Raw genomic sequence first — 17,893 nt, forward strand, 5'->3', positions numbered from 1 at the left:
CATGCAGGCTGACTGTTCTGCCTCACTGGGAGCAGTATGATTAGATCCCAAGACATTCAGTGAAAAAGACCAAAAGAAGAAGAGTGAGTAGGGCAGGAAGATTTTTGTATACCTTTCTCATCTTGGAAGGATTTTAGGAAGCAAGACCTCTGTCTTTCCCTAGCAGTGTTCAGGAAAGATCCTCCTCGGGGTCGGGGAGGAATGGATCTCCTGTGCCACCTGAAAATCTTCAGGAATTTTACTTAATTTTTGTCAATTAGATCAATCAATTTTTTAAAATAGACTTAATTTAGAGGTATTGATTGGCAACAGGAGTACCTCTGATACTCTTATTTCCAAGGTCTTCCAGTTTTCCTAATTTTAAGAGAAAAAAAATGTTTGAATAGAATTTCCTAAATTTTGCATTTATTTTTTTTATGTTTCCTTCATGTTGCCTGTTAATGAACAGTAACAAATGAATATTACTAGAAGAATTCAGAAACCACTGACCTTTTAATAATTTTTTCAGTGAACATTTGTTCTTATGTTCAGTGCATATAAATATTTAATACTAAAGTCATTTTCTGTTAGTAAAATTCCAAATTTTTATGATTTACTTATTCCCTATTTTATTCTTTGATTAAATTCTGTCTTGTCTCTCATGTTTGAATGTTACAAGGCTTTTTCACCCCAGAGGTCCTTTTAAAAGGAACAAAAAATAAATTTTAACTACATAAGTGCTTTACAAAGAGGATTATCACTTTGAAATGTCTGGCACCTGAACATGAACTACTGACTTACATCTCCAGGTTCAGTTTGAAGACTAATTTGAAGATTAACTAGAATATGTGTATTTATTTAGTAAGGAGATGCAGCTGCTATGGGTAGGGCTACAATTAGTAAGTATATTACACTGAAGAGGGTAGGATGGGACAAGTCATGAAATACCTGGACACTGCCAGGTAGTATGAAAGCACTAGACTACCAGAGAACCAGGGTGGAGTTAGAGCAGAATAGATGCTTGAAGGTAAAATTCTTCTTTAAATTTTTATTTGGAGCTGCCTTCTGCCACTGTCTGGTCTTTGTTTGGGTTAGCTAGGAAATGAACTTGTGAGGAAGGAAAGTTTCAGAGAGCTTAGGATAGCAAATGATAGGGATCATTTCCCTTAAAAGCTTGAATATGAACTTTTCAGCCTCAGAACAGTCCATTTCTCAGTCCCGGGGGTTGCGGAGTGCATATTAGCTGGTAGATCTGACGTTATCCTAACTATTTTCCTGCTGATTATGAATTTCTCCTCTTGCCCCCTCCATGCTGATCAGAAGGTGTGCATGGACATGTACTTGGTTATGTGCACCTCAGGGGAAATACCAGGAACTTTCTTGTTCCTGGGATTAGAAAACTACTTGACTTTCTGTACAAGTCATAACTTCTGAGTTCTAGCTTAAAGTTAGAAGCCTTTTATTAGTAGAGAGGGTTATACAGAGAAGAACAAATAAAACTAACCAACTGAATAAGGGTAGGAGCCAGAATTTCCCGAAGTCACTGATCAGGTCTTTCAGCAACTTGTATTCAAAAAGTTAATATTACTATGAAATCTTTTTTCCCTATTTTATTCTCTGATTAGATTCTGTCTTGTGTCTTATGTTTGAATGTTACAAGGTTTTTTCACCCCAGAGGACCTTTAAAAACCAACAAAAAGTGAGAATATTTCATAGTGGGAATATTTTTATTGATGTTATTATTTTTTTGTTGTTGTTTTTTATTATTTAAAGTATTACATATGTCTCCTTTTTTCCCCATTGATCCCTCCCTGGCCACTCCCACCCCCCAGGAAAAGCCCCCACCGCCCCAGTGTTTGTGTCTATTGGTTATGCAATATGCATGCATGCATGCATACAAGTCCTTTGGTTGATCTCTTGCACCTTCCCCACAACCCTCCCCTGCCTTCCCTCTGAGGTTTGATGGTCTGTTTGGTGTTTCTCTGTCTCTGGATCTATTTTTGTTCATCAGTTCATGTTGTTCATTATATTCCACAAATGAGTGAGATCATGTGATACTTATCTTTCTCCAACTGGCTTATTTCACTTAGCATAATGCTCTCCAGGTCCATCCATGCTGTTGCAAATGGTAAAAGTTCCTTTTTTACAGCAGTGTAGTATTCCATTGTGTAGATGTGCCACTGTTTGTTTGTTTTTTTTTTAATTTAATTTTATTGTTTAAAGTATTATAAATAGTAGTACATATGTCTCCCTTTTTTCCCCATTGACCTTCCCCCAGCCTCCCCTACTCCCTGGCACATGCCCTCACGTCGTCGTCCCCTCCCCCCCCCCAGTGTCTTGTGTCCATTGGTTATGCCTATATGCATGCATACAAGTCCTTCGGTTGATCTCTTACCTCCCCCCCAATCCTCCCCAGCCTTCCTGCTGTAGTTTGACATTCTGTTCGATGCTTCTCTGCCTCTGTATCTATTTTTGTTCATCAGTTTATAATGTTCTTTATTATCATAAACTAGGTGCACAAATTTATGCACCTTGAAAGGAACTGGGGGCTGTGAGGCTGTGGTAGGCACAGGGGTGGGTCTCAGCCCATCCTCTGCACCCCGCCTGGCCCCTCCTGCTGCAGCCCCCCGGTCCCCTGTCTGCTGGCAGCCCCGCTCCCACTGCCACCACCCCCACGCACTGATGGCACCAGCCCCACTCGCACCCACTGATGGCACAGAGCAATTGGGGCTGGCACCAGCAGCAGGTGCAAGTGGTGGTTGCTGCCCCGATCGCCCCTAAGGAGCAGGGGGGTGTGGAGAAGCCCTCAGGGGCGATCGGGGCTGGCAGCTGCTGCTCACACCTGCTGATGGCGCTGAGTGATCGTGATCGGTGATGGGCACCAGCAGTGGATGTGAACAGTGGTGCCGGCTGTGGGTGCAAGCGGGACCGGCGCTGGCAGTGGGTGCGAGCGGCAGCTCTGGTGCCATCAGTGGGTGTGAGCAGGGCTGGCGCCAGCAGCAGATGCGAGCGCCGGGTGGGACTGTGGCATGCAGGAGCAAAGAATTTTCAGTAACCACCGGAGGCTCACCCTGATGACAGAGACCCCGGTGTCCCACCTTGGTTTGGCACCCCCGCTCACCTGCTCCACCATCCCGCCGCAGCCAACGCCCACCATGTTTCGCACACGCCCCCTGGTGATCAGTGCACGTCATAGCTACCGGTTGTTCGATTGTTCCGCCATTTGGTCTATTTGCGTATTAGCCTTTTATCATATAGGGTGAGTGAGATCATGTGGTATTTTTCTTTCACTGACTGGCTTATTTCATTATAATGCTCTCCAGTTCCATCCATGCTGTTGCAAATGGTAAGGATTCCTTCTTTTTTATAGCAGCATAGTATTCCATTGTGTAGATATACCACAGTTTTCTAATCCACTCATCTGCTGATGGGCATTTAGGCTGTTTCCAAATCTTAGCTATTGTAAATTGTGCTGCTATGAACATAGTGGTGCATATATCCTTTCTGATTGGTGTTTCTGTTTTCTTAGGATATATTCCTAGAAGTGGTATTACTGGGTCAAATGGCAGTTCCATTTTTAATTTTTTTTGAGAAAACTCCATACTGTTTTCCACAGTGGCTGTACCAGTCTGCATTCCCACCAGCAGTGCATGAGGGTTCCTTTTTCTCCACATACTCGCCAGCACTTGTTGTTTGTTGATTTGTTGATGATAGCCATTCTGACAGGTGTGAGAATGACAGGTACTTCGTTGTTTTGATTTGCATCTCGGATGATTAGTGACTTTGAGCATGTTTTCATATGTCTCTTGGCCTTCCTTATGTCTTCTTTCAAAAAGTGTCTATTTAGGTCTTTGCCCATTTTTTTATTGGATTGTTTATCTTCTTTTTGTTAAGTTCCCTGTAAATTTTAGAGATTAAACCCTTATCAGAGATAACATTGGCAAATATGTTCTCCCATACAGTGGGCTTTCTTGTTGTTTTGTTGATGGTTTCTTCAAAAGCTTGCAGAATCTTTCTATTTTCGTGTAGTCCCATTTGTTTATTTTCTCCTTAATTTCCATTGCCCTAGGAGCTGTATCAGTAAAGATATTGCTACAACATATGTCTGATATTTTGCTGCCTATTGATTCTTATAAGATTTTTATAGTTTCCTATCTTATGTTTAAGTCTTTTATCCATTTTGAGTTTATTTCTGTGTATGGTGTAAGTTGGTGGTCTAGTTTCATTTTTTTGCATGTATCTGACCAATTTTCCCAGCACCATTTATTGAAGAGACTGTCTTGACACCATTGTATGCTCTTGCCTCCTTTGTCAAATATTGAGTATTAATGGCTTGGATCGATTTCTGGGTTCTCTGTTCTGTTCCATTGGTCTATATGCCTGTTCTTGTGCCAGTACCAGGCAGTTTTGAGAACAGTGGCTTTGTAATATAGCTTTATATCTGTTATTGTGATCCCTCCAAATTTGTTCTTCTTTCTCAGGATTGCTGTGGCTATTTGGGGTCTTTTTTTATTCCATATGAATTTTTTGGAGAGTTTATTCTAGGTTTGTGAAATATGTCCTGGGTATTTTAGTGGGGGTTGCATTGAATCTATAAATTGCTTTGGGTAGTATGGACATTTTAATGATATTGATTCTACCAATCAATGAACATGGTATATTCTTCCATTTGTTTATATCTTCCTCTATCTCTTTTTTCAATGTCCTGTAGTTTTCCGAGTACAGGTCTTTTACCTCCTTGGTTAAGTTTATTCCTAGGTATCTTAACTTTTTTGGTGCAATGGTAAATGGGACTTTTTTTTTTTAGTTTCTCTTTCTGTGAGTTCATTATCCTAATATATAAAGAGCCAGGGTCCATAATGTCCAAAACAACCAAGCGGACGACCGAACACGAGGCTGTATACAGCAGGCTCGGGTGGGCGGGGACTGGCGAGTGGGCTGAACTGCTGATCTCTCTGTCCCTCCTGGGTCGCTGGCACTGTGACGACCCAGCACTGACTGCTGCGGGTGCCGCAGCGACCCAGCACTGACTGCTATGACCACAGGCACCGCGGCTACCCAGCACTGACTGCCTCCGCCAAGGTGGGGGTGATGCGATTGATCGGGGGGCCCCGCCATCACCCCACAGAGGGAGGCCCAGGCCACCGGTGGGGGGCTCCACGATCGCCCCAATGAGGGAGGCCCAGGCTACCCGGCTGGCAGCGGTGGGCGGGACCTCCCTCTGCAGGGCGATCAGTCGCAGGGCTCCTGGACTGTGAGAGACCGCAGGCCAGGCTGAAGGACCCCTCCCCCCCACTGAATGCATGAATTTCCTGCACCGGGCCTCTAGTTGGTGTATAAAAAAGCCATAGATTCTGTGTGTTAATTTTGTATCCTGTTACATAGCTGAATTCATTTATTAAGTCCAGTAGTTTTTGTATGGAGTCTTTGGGGTTTACTATGTACAATATCATGTCATCTGAGAATAATGACAGTTTTACTACTTCTTTTCCAGTTTGGATGCCTTTTATTTCTTCTTCTTGTCTGATCGCTATGGCTAGTACTTCCAGTACTATGTCAAATAGGAGTGGTGAAAGTGGGCATCCCTGTCTTATTTCTGTTCTTAGGGGAAATGGTTTTAGTTTTTGCTGTAGGTTTGTAATATAAGGCTTTTATTATGTTGAGGTATGATCCCGCTATTCCCACTTTGCTGAGGGTTTTTATGAAGAAAGGGTGTTGGGAGGGCATGAGTGGGGGGATGTGGGGATAAGGACACATATGTAATACCTTAATCAATAAAGAAAAATAAAATAAATAAAAAAAGAAAGGGTGTTGGATTTTGTCAAATGCTTTTTCTGCATCAATTGATTTGGTTATGTGATTTTTGTCTCTCAATTTGTTTATGTGATGTATCACGTTTATTGATTTACATATATTGTACCATCCTTGCATCCCCAGAATAAATCCCACTTGGTCATGATGTATGATCTTTCTAATGTAATGTATTGATGTTATTTTTAAAAGCTATATTTGAATTTTAGAAGAGCTGAAAGTACTAATGAGCATTCGGTCAGCCTCCTCTGATAACAGGAGAAATGGGGTCTTACAGATTCTTCCAAAGTAGAACTTGCCTTATGTATGATCTATTGATGCAGTCCCTTAAATATTACTAAGATTTAGTATGGCTGCATGGTAAGATAGTGTACTTTCATGAAGTTGTGTCTAGTTTATTATTTTTAAAGTGTGTGGGTTTTTTTTTTTTTATTTATTGATTGGTTTGAAAGAGAGAGAGGTAAAGAGACAAACATTGATTTGTTGTTCCACTTATTTATGCTTTCATTGGTTGATTCTTATATGTGCCTTGACTGGGGATTAAACCTCCAACCTTGGTGTATTGGGACTACGCTCTAACCAACTGAGCTACCCGGCCAGGCTAAAAAAGTGGGGCCTTATATCACTTCACAACAAAAAAAAACATGACTAAATTGTGTAACTTTAAATTACTTGTTTTTTAGTTTTTGCTTGCCTGGGATTTTTGTCACCTGCCAACAGAGGAGCACTGATGACTTGTGCTGTGGTCCTATGGGTGCTGTTAGGCACTCCTGCAGGCTATGTCGCTGCCAGATTCTATAAGTGTAAGTAAAAGCCATCCTGACTAGGTATCAGATCAGGAATCCAATATGCTATATCATTGTGTCTGAGCCTTGATGTCTGCTTGTTGATGCTTTAAACCAGTGGTTGCCAACCTTTCGGACCTCACGGACCACCAGTGACCTGCAGACTACTGGTTGGCGACCACTGTTTTAAACAATATGTGTTATAAGTGTGCATTCTTATTTAAAAGAAGCTTGTGAAGTGGATGACTATCCCTCGATTTATTTGTTCAGAGATGCTTATACAGTGAAATAGGCAAATGTAGGCTGCTTATCCACCATCCCATCTTTTTTTTTCTTTTAATTTTGACTTACAAGTTCAGCTGAACAATTTAATTTGCTACATTTATGGAAATGTGGACTAATGAAGAAAGTCTACAAATAGTTACCACCAATTTAATCACTAAAGTAATATATACAGGTATGCCTTTCCTTACATGAGAAAAATCATACTTATAATTAATGTAATATTTATAAAAATAAACTGTATTTAAAGTAAACTAAGATCTCACTATTTTAAAGAGCCTTGGAGTAAGTTACTTTTGTAATATAGTTGGTTGCAATCTCTTATATTCTTGCTTTCCAAAAATAAAGTTCAGCGGATAAAAGGATCAGGGCCACAGAGTACAGATGGGTTGGAATTAGATGGCTTAGAAAGCTGCTTCGCCAGGGGCAGTGATTGCCAGAGTTTGCCTGATTTAGGAATCCTGAAATCCACTAAGATGGTTTCATAGGTAATCTGTGAATTAAAGTGCCAGGGAGATGGGACTGAGCTAGGGTTAATAACGATTAAGGCTTGAGCTAAAACAGTAGGGTTACATAGCTGGCCTTAACGTGTGGTTGGCTAGACTCAACCCTAAGTAGAATTATTAGTTAGACTTTGCCAAATAAAATTTTCTCTGGAGTATGTGAAGTCTGTATGTATGTATACATAAGTGTGTTTAATTTCTGTTACTTTTGTCAAGTTTTTTCCTGCATCCTTAAAAAGGACACAGAATTAAGGTAGTCATGTATATTTTAATACATGTCAGATAATAATTGGACCACTGCTTGTACATAAGCTCCCCATACCCTTTTTTCTAATATATTTTTATTAATTTCAGAGAGGAAGGGAGCAGAAGAGAGATAAAAACATCAATGATGAGAGAGAATCATTGATCGGCTGCCTCCTGTACACCCCTCACTGGGGATTGAGCCAGCAACCCGAGCATGTGCCCTGACTGGGAATTGAATCAGAAACTCTGGTTCATAGGTTGATGCTCAACCACTGAGCCACGCCAGCTGGGCCCCCATTCTTACTGTTTCAGCTATGCTGACTTTCTTTCAGTTCTTCAGTCAGGACCCTTACACCTGCCTAAGGACCTTCCCACATGCTGTTTCCTCTGCTTGAAGTTCCAGTCCATACTTCCTCATCCCAGACAAATCCCTCTTCAACTCCTCTTCATTCTTAAGATCTCCCAGTTACAGATTAAGTAGCATATTAATCAGGCAGAATGTTCTGAGAGGTGCTGTTCCATGGCCTCAGTCACAAAGTACTTCATTATGTAGAATCATTTCCGATGTTTCAAAAAATAATATTTGAATTTTGATTGGAATTGTATTACACCCAAAATCAAGAATTTCACAATATCTCTTGAGAATAGTGCTCTGACTTCAAATCATATATATAATTGTCATTTTCTTTTAGGCAAGTAGTACTTGCTTATAAATTGTGTTAACGCTTTTAAACAAAGTTGTTCTCAGATCTCAGCCAGTTTCATCTCCAATTTTTAAACTGGGAGCAGAGGAGTACTTTTACGTTTTATTCTATGTACTTGAGTTTTTGGTGTTTTTTTAAGTGAGGAAAAAAATTAAAGAGGGAAGGAGCAAAGGAGAGTAAAATGTTCGTAAGCAAATCTGTTCTGTCAAGTGATCATAACCCTTCTACTCATAATCACCTGATCTGACACTGATCTCCCACCTCCACCCTCCTTCTAGCAGAAACTACAATGCTATAGGAATCTTTATGATTCAGACTTACTATGGAAGTTTAAATGTGTTGCATGTCAGGCTTTAGGGTTCTTGGTTTTATAACAAACTAGAGGCCCAGTGCATGCGGGGTCCCTTGGCCTGCCCTGCACCCTCTCGCAATCCGGGACCCCTCGGGGGATGTCGGGTAGCCGGTTTTGGCCCGATCCCCACAGGCCCAATCCAGACAGGAGGGAGCCTGATCCCTGCAGGCCCAATCTAGACAGGAGAGAGCCCAATCCTGTGCATTGAGCATCTGTCCCCTGGTGGTCAGTGCACATCATAGAGATTGGTCAACTCATCGTTCGGTTGTTTAGGCTTTTATATATATAGATTCTGAGACTGACCTCAATATAAACAAGAATCTCTTAACATGCCCTTTTTCTACTCAGTCCCATTATTGAAACTGGCCTAGAAGATAGGTTTGTTTTATTTTGAAGTCGAAAAAAAGAATGGAAAAGAAAAAATGGTATGGATGACTTTGCTTTGATACTAGATTTATTTTATGCTGAAGCAAAAATCATTAAAGCAGGACTTACCTAGGGCAGTCTTGTGATGTGCATCTCTGATTTGACTCACTTGGGTAAGGAATAGCAAATAATTTTTTAGTGCCATTGTCTATGGAAAGGCACCCAGGACTCTCTTACAGTTTTTCTAATACCAGACTTGAGTATAACTTTGAAGAAAAGTCTTTATGTTATGCCATTTGTTTTCTTCTACAGCCTTTGGAGGTGAGAAGTGGAAAACAAATGTTTTATTGACATCATTTCTTTGTCCTGGGTAAGTGACTTTTTCCATAATAACTTTCTTAACATAGTCATATTGTAGTTCTCAAATTTTTAATCCATTAAATCTTTAATCTTTTCTGTCTCTAAACTATGTACTCAAGATAATGAATTGAATTTTTCAAAAGGGGTAAAATGAATATTTAATAAACATTTGCAGAATGATTAAGTCTTTGTCTTAGCCTGTGGAAGTTAGTATGGCATGTCGTTGTGTATGCTGTGTTTTAAAGCTTTAGGCATGATCATAGAAAGGAGTCCTCGCCTGAGATAATTCAGGCAGGGATACGTTTTCAGGTTTTTATTGAAAGCTTTGCTGCTTTGTAGAGTTAATTCCATTATATAGAGTAACATATACAAAAATTTTTTTGAAAAATTTTAGAAACCACCACATATAAAAACAAAACAAAAATGTCCCTTTGGGGATAGCTTCCAATAGCAAGTATCTGATGTACATGTAACCCTAGAAATAGAACCCATTTCTTCCCAACTCCCCAAGCTCTCCCCATCTGGTGGACAAGAACTAGCCTCTGAACCGTCTGCAGCAATAAAGCAAGCCAAAGGTTAACTCGAGAAGCCAGGACTGTTTCACTTGCAGGCCAGAAGTGAAGGAGTAACAATAGCCAGAATTTTAATAAACATTTGGGATAAATATTCTCAGGTTTTCATCTCTATTGAAGATTCCCATGCCTTTCAGCCATTCATGTTCTATTCAAATTTTTATGCTTTTCTCAAGCTGTATCTTTCGTCCTCTTTTTTTCTGCTGTCAACTTAGAAAGTGTCCCTCCTTACCAGGACTCAGCCATAATTTCCTTCAGAATCTTGCCTTTCAAATGTCCTTCCTGATCTCTAACAGCTTCCATTTCTCCCTTTCTCTATGTTCTGTTCATGTGTTTCATATATTATTCCTACAAATATGCTTAGGTGTCCCAAAGCCTAAAAAGAGCTTCGATATGCACCTTCTGTCTACTATCTTATTTAATTTCCATTCCCAACAAAATACCTTGAAAAAAATAGTCTACACTTCCTTTCTCTCATTTTCTCAACATACATTTACAAGATAAAGCCATGCTATCTGTTTTGTTTTTTTTTCTCCTGTCATTTTAGTGAACTTCTCTCTAAGGTTACCAGTGATGTCATTTTCAAATCTAGAAATGTTTTTCTCTGTCTTTACCTCTGTACATTGTCTAACATTGGGACACTTTCTCTTTGAAACTCCTTCCTTTTTTGGCTTCATAGAAATTATCCTTTCCCTGTTTCTTTATGTCTCTGAAAAACCCTTCTCTTATCTTTTTTTAAAAGTAGATGTTCACCAGTAGGATGGTGAGGTAAACAGAGAGAGATAGAGACACAGCCAAGAACCCAAGTTCCCGCCTGGAGCAAGAGAAATTGATGTTCACCTAGGAAAAGAAGGATCATTTAATAGTATTAAATTAATTCATATAATTTTATATAAATAAACACCTGCATATAATTATTACAGTAGACACAACAAAATGTCATTTGATAATATTAAGCATTATTTCCAGATTCAAAAAGAATTTAATAGAGAAATGCTTTCTTATATTAATAAAAATCTCATCTCTAATTCAAAACCAACATTATTTAATGATGAGACACTAGACACATTTTTATTAAATCACTTTTGTGCCTTCAGTTATTTAAGTTCTATTCACAGCATGAAACAAGGAATACATTTTAAAAAAGTGGAGATCATATTATTATTTATTGGTGACAGTTTGTATACAAAGAACATTAACAATTTTCAGATATATAAAACTTGTAGAATTAATAAGAGTTTGACAAAATGGCTAGATATCAGCTAATATTCCAAGATCATGAATACCACCAATAACAAATTAAATATTTTAATCCTAATGGTATTTTTGTGGGAGGAGAAATCTATTTACAGGATTATTAGGAACAGAAAACATTTACAATACCTAAAGTAACTTCTGAAAATAGGCATGATCCATATGACAAGCCTGCAATGCTTATTAACTAGTAAAAGATACAAATTCACCATGTTACTTGATGAGAAGACTTAAGTATTCTGAAAGAGTTTGGAGATGTCCCATGGCTAGCAAGACAGAGAACACAAAAATAGACCATGTACTAGTATACATGGAATTATGCTAGATGTGGCATCAAAAACCAGAGGAACCGTAAAATGATGCTAGAACAATTGATTGTCTTTATGAAGGGAAAAAAATTCTGTTTTTACCTCACACATGAAATCAGTTCTAGGTGGATTAAAATAGAAATGTAACAGACATAACAATTAGATGAAAATATAGAAGTTTAGGGAAGGCTTTCTTTTCTTAAACAAGTTACCCAAAGGATAAAGGAAAAAAGTGATGACTTTGATGAATGAAAAACTCTGTGGGTTATATAGAAGTGATTGTAGTATGATTATAGCTGTGTTTTCTAAAATGTACTCATAGAAAAAAGACTGAAAGGAAATTAAGTACACATATTTAAATGTTTGAGTTCATTAAAAGCCATAAACTGGGAGAACAGGATATTTAACAAGGAGTTCGTTGCTGGAGTATATAAAGAGCTGACATATGTGACTTTGCAAAAGTCATGCAACCCAAATGAGAAATGAGTAGTGGATGTAACCAGCAAGTCAAAAAAAGCCCAACAAGGCCTCAGAAGCCAACAAACACAGGATGATCAGCTATAATTGTCAATAGAAAATGCAAATTAAACAACAAATCTGACAAATATAATGAAAATATGTAAAGAGGTAACTTTCAGAAGCTGCTGATGGAAATTTAAATTAGGCAAAACCAATCTAAAGAGCAATTTGACATTTTCTACGAAGTTTTATTGGTTTTTTTTTAAATATATTTTATTGATTTTTTACAGAGAGGAAGGGAAAGGGATAGAGTTAGAAACATCGATGAGAGAGAAACATCGATCAGCTGCCTCCTGCACACCCCCTACTGGGGATGTGCCCGCAACCAAGGTACATGCCCTTGACCGGAATCGAACCTGGGACCTTTCAGTCCACAGGCTGACGCTCTATCCACTGAGCCAAACCGGTTAGGGCTACGAAGTTTTAAATTCACATAGTCTATGACTCAGCAATTTTTCTTTGTATATAACACAGAAATTGTGATATTATTACATATAAGAGGCCTGTTGCACGATATTCATGCAAGAATAGGCCTTCCTTCCCCTGGCTTTGCTCCCGGCCACCCAGGAGCCTGCAAGTCCCCGCTGCCAGGGAGCCGCCAAGTCCCCGCTCCTGGCGGGAGCACCGCTCCTGTAGCTCCCTCCGCCACTCCCCTCCCCCTCATAGTAGGTGTCCCACCCCGCCACTCCGCGCTTGCATATGCAAATTAACCCGCCATCTTTGTCGGGTTAATTTGCATACTCCTGATTGGCTGTGGGCATAGCGGAGGTACGGTCAATTTACATGTTTGTCTGTTACTAGGTAAGATGATAGCTACTATTTCATTTTGTTTCTAACTCAAATTTTACCTAAAAGCCTCTTTTGTCTTTCAGGATTGTATTTGCTGACTTCTTTATAATGAATCTGATTCTCTGGGGAGAAGGATCTTCAGCAGCTATTCCTTTTGGAACACTGGTTGCCATATTGGCCCTTTGGTTCTGCATATCTGTGCCTCTAACATTTATTGGCGCATACTTTGGTTTTAAGAAAAATGTAAGTTTATAGGTGTTAACTTATTCAAATGAATTTCAACTGTGGGAACTACTTTATGCCACCTTAAAAGATATGTCTAAAAGATATAGACTTGTCCTGTGAGATCTGGATTTCACAGAAAATTGATGACTTCAAAGTTTGATTGCAATCATTTAAAAAAAGTTGTACATACTTAGAAGTGTGGTATAGAGATTATAGATATAAACTTAGATTTCAAAGTTTTGTAAGTAAATGGAAACTAATACAAATTGATAGGAAATGAAAAGCTAATTTAAACTAATTAAAACTGAATTTTTGACATTAAAATAAATTATTTTACTTTTTTTTTTTTTTAACCTAAAAAGTATGTGCATTTTCTCCTTAACAAGAAGTGTTTCTAGTTTGCATTACTTAACTAAGTAAACCAAGAGTGTGGGTTAGGACGTGAAATAAAAAAGTGACCATAAAATAAGACTAGCAGTTTTTAAAATATGTAGTTTAGGAATAAATTTCATATGCTTACCTGCTAATACTTGATTTTAAGGAAGATTATAATCAAGTTCAGCCTTTCTCTTTCTCCTCCCTATCTTTCTCTACCTCTTTTTACCCTCAGGCTAAGAAGAAAATTAGAATTTTTTTCTTCAGTGTCATTCTCTAACTTCACTATCCTTGATCTTCTCTGAAAATACTCAGTCCACAAGGTTAAAAGAAATAATGTATCACAGTATACTTTGTGAGGCAACCTGGAACCTTTGGAAGAAACTATCAGTGCTTCATAGTCTCCAACGCATCTACCATGCCAGTCTACTAAAAGATCTTACAGTTTTTTGGCATTTTGTTTAATTTATGGTTTAAAATCTAAATAGCATAAATAGCAAACTGTTTGAAATTTTTTAAATTACAGATTAAATAAGTACTGGAAATTATAAAAATTGAAGAAAGATATGTAATGATTCTATGCACATATATACATATATCTACATGTAAAATAATCTGGTACATGGAAGTATAATCTCAATGAGACTGACAAGTTTTAAATTTTTATGTATCATCACAAAAACTTTAGAAGTATGCTTTGAACTTTCTTGAAAGAAAATGAACTTCTACATACCTGCCCTTTTCCCCTCTCATGTAACTATGTTTAGGTACTTTAGTTTTTAGTGTTTTTATACTATCATGTAATACTAGAGGCCCGGTGCATGAAAATACATGCACTGGGCGGGGAGTCCCTCAGCTTGGCCTGCCCCCTCTCACAGTCCGGGAGCCCTCAGGGGAAGTCCTACTGACAGCTTAGGCCCGATCCCTAAGCCGCAGTCTGGTCTCCCTCTGGGGGAGGCAACTGGGCTGATCAGGGGAAGGCGCCGTCTCCATCACCCCGCTGCTGCTGCCACTGTCGGCTGCAAAGGCCTGAGCCCCAGGCCTCACAGCTGCTGGGGCTCATGGCTGCCTGAGCCCCGGGCCTTGCAGCTGCCGGGGCTCAAGGCTACCTGAGCCCACAGCTGCCTGAACCCCAGGCCTTGCAGCCACTGTGGCTTTGTCCGATGGACATCTGGAAGACATCCTCCCTAATTAGCATATTACCCTTTTATTAGTATAGATGTTATGAAAGAGAGAATAATTGAGAACATCTCTCATACCTTATAGTCATGAAGCTTCATATAGCCATTCATTGTCTTCTTCATGTTCTTAAGTCTTAGGAAAATTGAGCTATTTTAATAAAGATGACATCGCCCATCTCCAAATTAAAATACATTAACAATAGTTTAAGAATCAGGTGATTTCTTACAGTGGGTATATATTTAAAAGGGGGAAAAAACCTTTTTATTAACTATTATTTTCCAAGTATTATATTATGTCCTGTGTATTTCATACTTTGGGTAAAGCCATTAGTCAGTGGATAACTGCTGGAAACAGTGGTGGCTTGTTCCAGTAGACAGACTGTTGCACCAGATAGTATCTGGTTTGTGGCTTCTAAATACAGATTTCTGTTTGATGACTTAAGTAGACTTGTCTTATCATTAGTGTCAGCATGGAAGCTGAGAAAAAAAAACAAACGGGCAAATAATCTAGTACAGAGAAGAATTTTAAAAGTATATATATAATTACGAATCCTTTCTTTCTTCTTTCTTTACTGAAGGCCATTGAACACCCAGTTCGAACCAATCAGATTCCACGTCAGATTCCTGATCAGTCTTTCTACACAAAGCCATTGCCTGGTATTATCATGGGAGGAATTTTGCCCTTTGGGTGCATCTTTATACAGCTTTTCTTCATTCTGAATAGTATTTGGTAAGCTAAGGACTAAGTCCTCTTATTGCCGTTACCATTATATATATTACTAGCTTTCTCTTTTTGCTTATATGGATTACTGTTTATATCTTACAAATGTAAGCTGTTCTCTAATAATCAGAAATCTTAAGAGTAAAAAAGTAATTTTATTTTTTTCATGTGGGAAAAAGATAATAGTGATAACAGCTATTATTAATTGAGGCTTATTAATTCTTACTCTAACTTAATTCTCAGATCTCTATGAGGTGTTTATTATCCACATTTTACAGAGATTAAAATGAGGCTTTAGAAGTTAAGTAATTTAATTTGCCTGTGTCACATAGTTACCATGTGACAAAAAAATTAATCCAAGTCTTCAAACCTATGTTCTTAAATAAGTCATCTGTACTGCTTCAGAGAAGATACTCTGAGCTCCTGATCAAGAGGTTTCGAGCAGGCTTGGGAGGAAGGGTTGAGCTAGCTAACCTTTCAAAGTCCTTTATTTTTCCCAGGAGTCCTTCATTCTCTGACTTCTTATTTTCATTGAAAAACTCATAGAGGTAATTTTAAGCCACTCCATTAGGGTGTATACATTGCAGTATATTATGATAGTTATTTGATCACATTGACATATGTTACAGAAAGTATCGAGGTTTGAGGTAGCATAAAGTGAGAACTAAATTTGAGCTTTTTTAGTGATTAGAACCTCTTTCTTTCAGGTTATTATAATATTTTCCAAATTCAACTGCTTTTATAATATATACTAGAGGCCTGGTGCATGAAATTCATGCACTGGGGTGGGGGGGTCCCTCAGCCCAGCCTGCCCCCTCTCACAGTCCGGGAGCCCTCAAGGGATGTCCTACTGACGGCTTAGGCCCGCTCTCCATGGGGAGCGGGCCTAAGCCGCTGTCTGGCCTCCCTCTGCAGGAGGTGACTGGGCTGATCAGGGGAAGGCACCACCCCCATCACCCTGCTGCTGCTGCCACTGCCGGCCGCTGCAGCTGCCAAGGTGTTTTCCTCAACACGGACTCCAGTCCCTTCACCATGAAAAAGTGACAACTTTCTTTAGGCATTTTTCAAGATGTATCTTTCATAGGCTATGACATTTCTTTCTTTCTTTTCTTTTTTTTTATCCTCACCTGAGGATATGTTTCCACTGATTTTTAGAGAGTGTGGAAGAGAGAGAGAGGGAGAGACAGAGAGAAACATCTGTGTGAGAGGGACACTTTGATTGGTTGCCTCCTGCATGAGCCCTGACCTGGGCCCCGGCCAGGGAGGAGCCTGCATCCTAGGTACATGCCCTTGATCAGAATCGAACCCGGACCCTGAGGTCCGCAGGACAAGGCTCTATCCACTGAGCCAAACCAGCTAGGGCAGGATATGACATTTCTTAGCCCCTCCAGCAGCAGACCTTCGTTTTTTCCTCCAGGAGTGAGGTGGAAAAACCCTAGATCACCTTCTTGGATTCTTATTACCCAAGTTACCAAGAACACTGCGAGTGGTGGCGTACAGGGAGCTTAGCCAATGAGTGGTCAGAAAAGGTGTTTACTCTGTAGCTCACGCGCAGAGGCCCCCCTGGTATGTGTCCGCTGGGGTGGGGGCGTGCTCTGAGCTGCGCCACGGCCACTCGGAGCATGCCCCCACCCCTGGTGTGTGTCCACTCTGGCCCGCCCCCAACCCCAGCCTCCCTGTGGCCCCTGGGGCTGGGGGCAGCACGCAGTCCCCTCCCGCCCATCTGCGGGCACAGCTCCTCCTGAGCTGGTTGTGATGCAGCCTCCTCTTGAGCCGGTTGTGATGCCTTAAGGCGTCCCAGCTAATTTGCATATTACTCCTCTCTCTCTCTCTCTCTCTCTATATATATATATACACACACACACACACACACACACACACACACACACACACACACACATACTAGAGGCCCGGTGCATGAAAATTCATGCACTGGAGGTGGGGGTCCCTCAGCCTGGGCTGCCCCCTCTCACAGTCCGGGAACCGTCGGGTGGGAGGCGACCCGGCGATCAGGGGAAGGCAACGCCCCATCACACCTCTGCTGCTGCCACTGCCAGCAGCACAAGCCTCAGCCTGGCCCTGGTTACCTGAGCCTCGGGCCACCCTGGGCAGCTGGGCAGCCGCCATCCAAGGCTTGACTGCACCTTGTGCTGCCCTGTGTGGCTGGGGGGCTGAGGGATTGGGGGACTCTGGAGGCTGGCGCACAGAGTGGCTGGGCCCGCCTGCCACGTGCCTGCCTCCCTGACGGGGCTGAGGGGACTGGGTGCTGCCATCTTGTGGCTGTGGGCGCCGCCTTCTTTGAGGGTGTGACAGTCAGTTAGCATATTCCCTCCTTATTGGCTGTAGGCGCCACCATCTTTGAGGTCAGGGCAGTCAATTAGCATATTCCCTCCTTATTGGCTGTGGGCGCCGCCATCTTTGTGATAGTGTGAGGGTCAATTAGCATATTTCCTCTTTATTAGATAGGATAGATACTAAATGTGACCATTTCTTAGTTTGGCTATGCCTTTCCATTAACCCTTTGCACTCGCTTGCTTTTTTCTCGATTCCTTTATTCTAAT

At 40.5% G+C, this 17,893-nt stretch overlaps 1 protein-coding gene across 1 annotated transcript in view; it reads left to right on the forward strand.

Moving 5' to 3' along the window:
* TM9SF2 (transmembrane 9 superfamily member 2) overlaps nt 1–17,893 on the forward strand; it is a 71,158-nt gene that overhangs the window by 42,592 nt on the left and 10,673 nt on the right. Inside the window, exons 11-14 of the mRNA XM_008143969.3 lie at nt 6,474–6,593; nt 9,341–9,398; nt 12,914–13,073; nt 15,190–15,341. Of these exons, the coding sequence (XP_008142191.1) occupies nt 6,474–6,593; nt 9,341–9,398; nt 12,914–13,073; nt 15,190–15,341 (490 nt within the window). The remainder of the gene's footprint in view (nt 1–6,473; nt 6,594–9,340; nt 9,399–12,913; nt 13,074–15,189; nt 15,342–17,893) is intronic.

The sequence above is a fragment of the Eptesicus fuscus genome, chromosome 8 (genome assembly GCF_027574615.1).
Source record: "Eptesicus fuscus isolate TK198812 chromosome 8, DD_ASM_mEF_20220401, whole genome shotgun sequence".
NCBI classification, from domain to species: domain Eukaryota; kingdom Metazoa; phylum Chordata; class Mammalia; order Chiroptera; family Vespertilionidae; genus Eptesicus; species Eptesicus fuscus.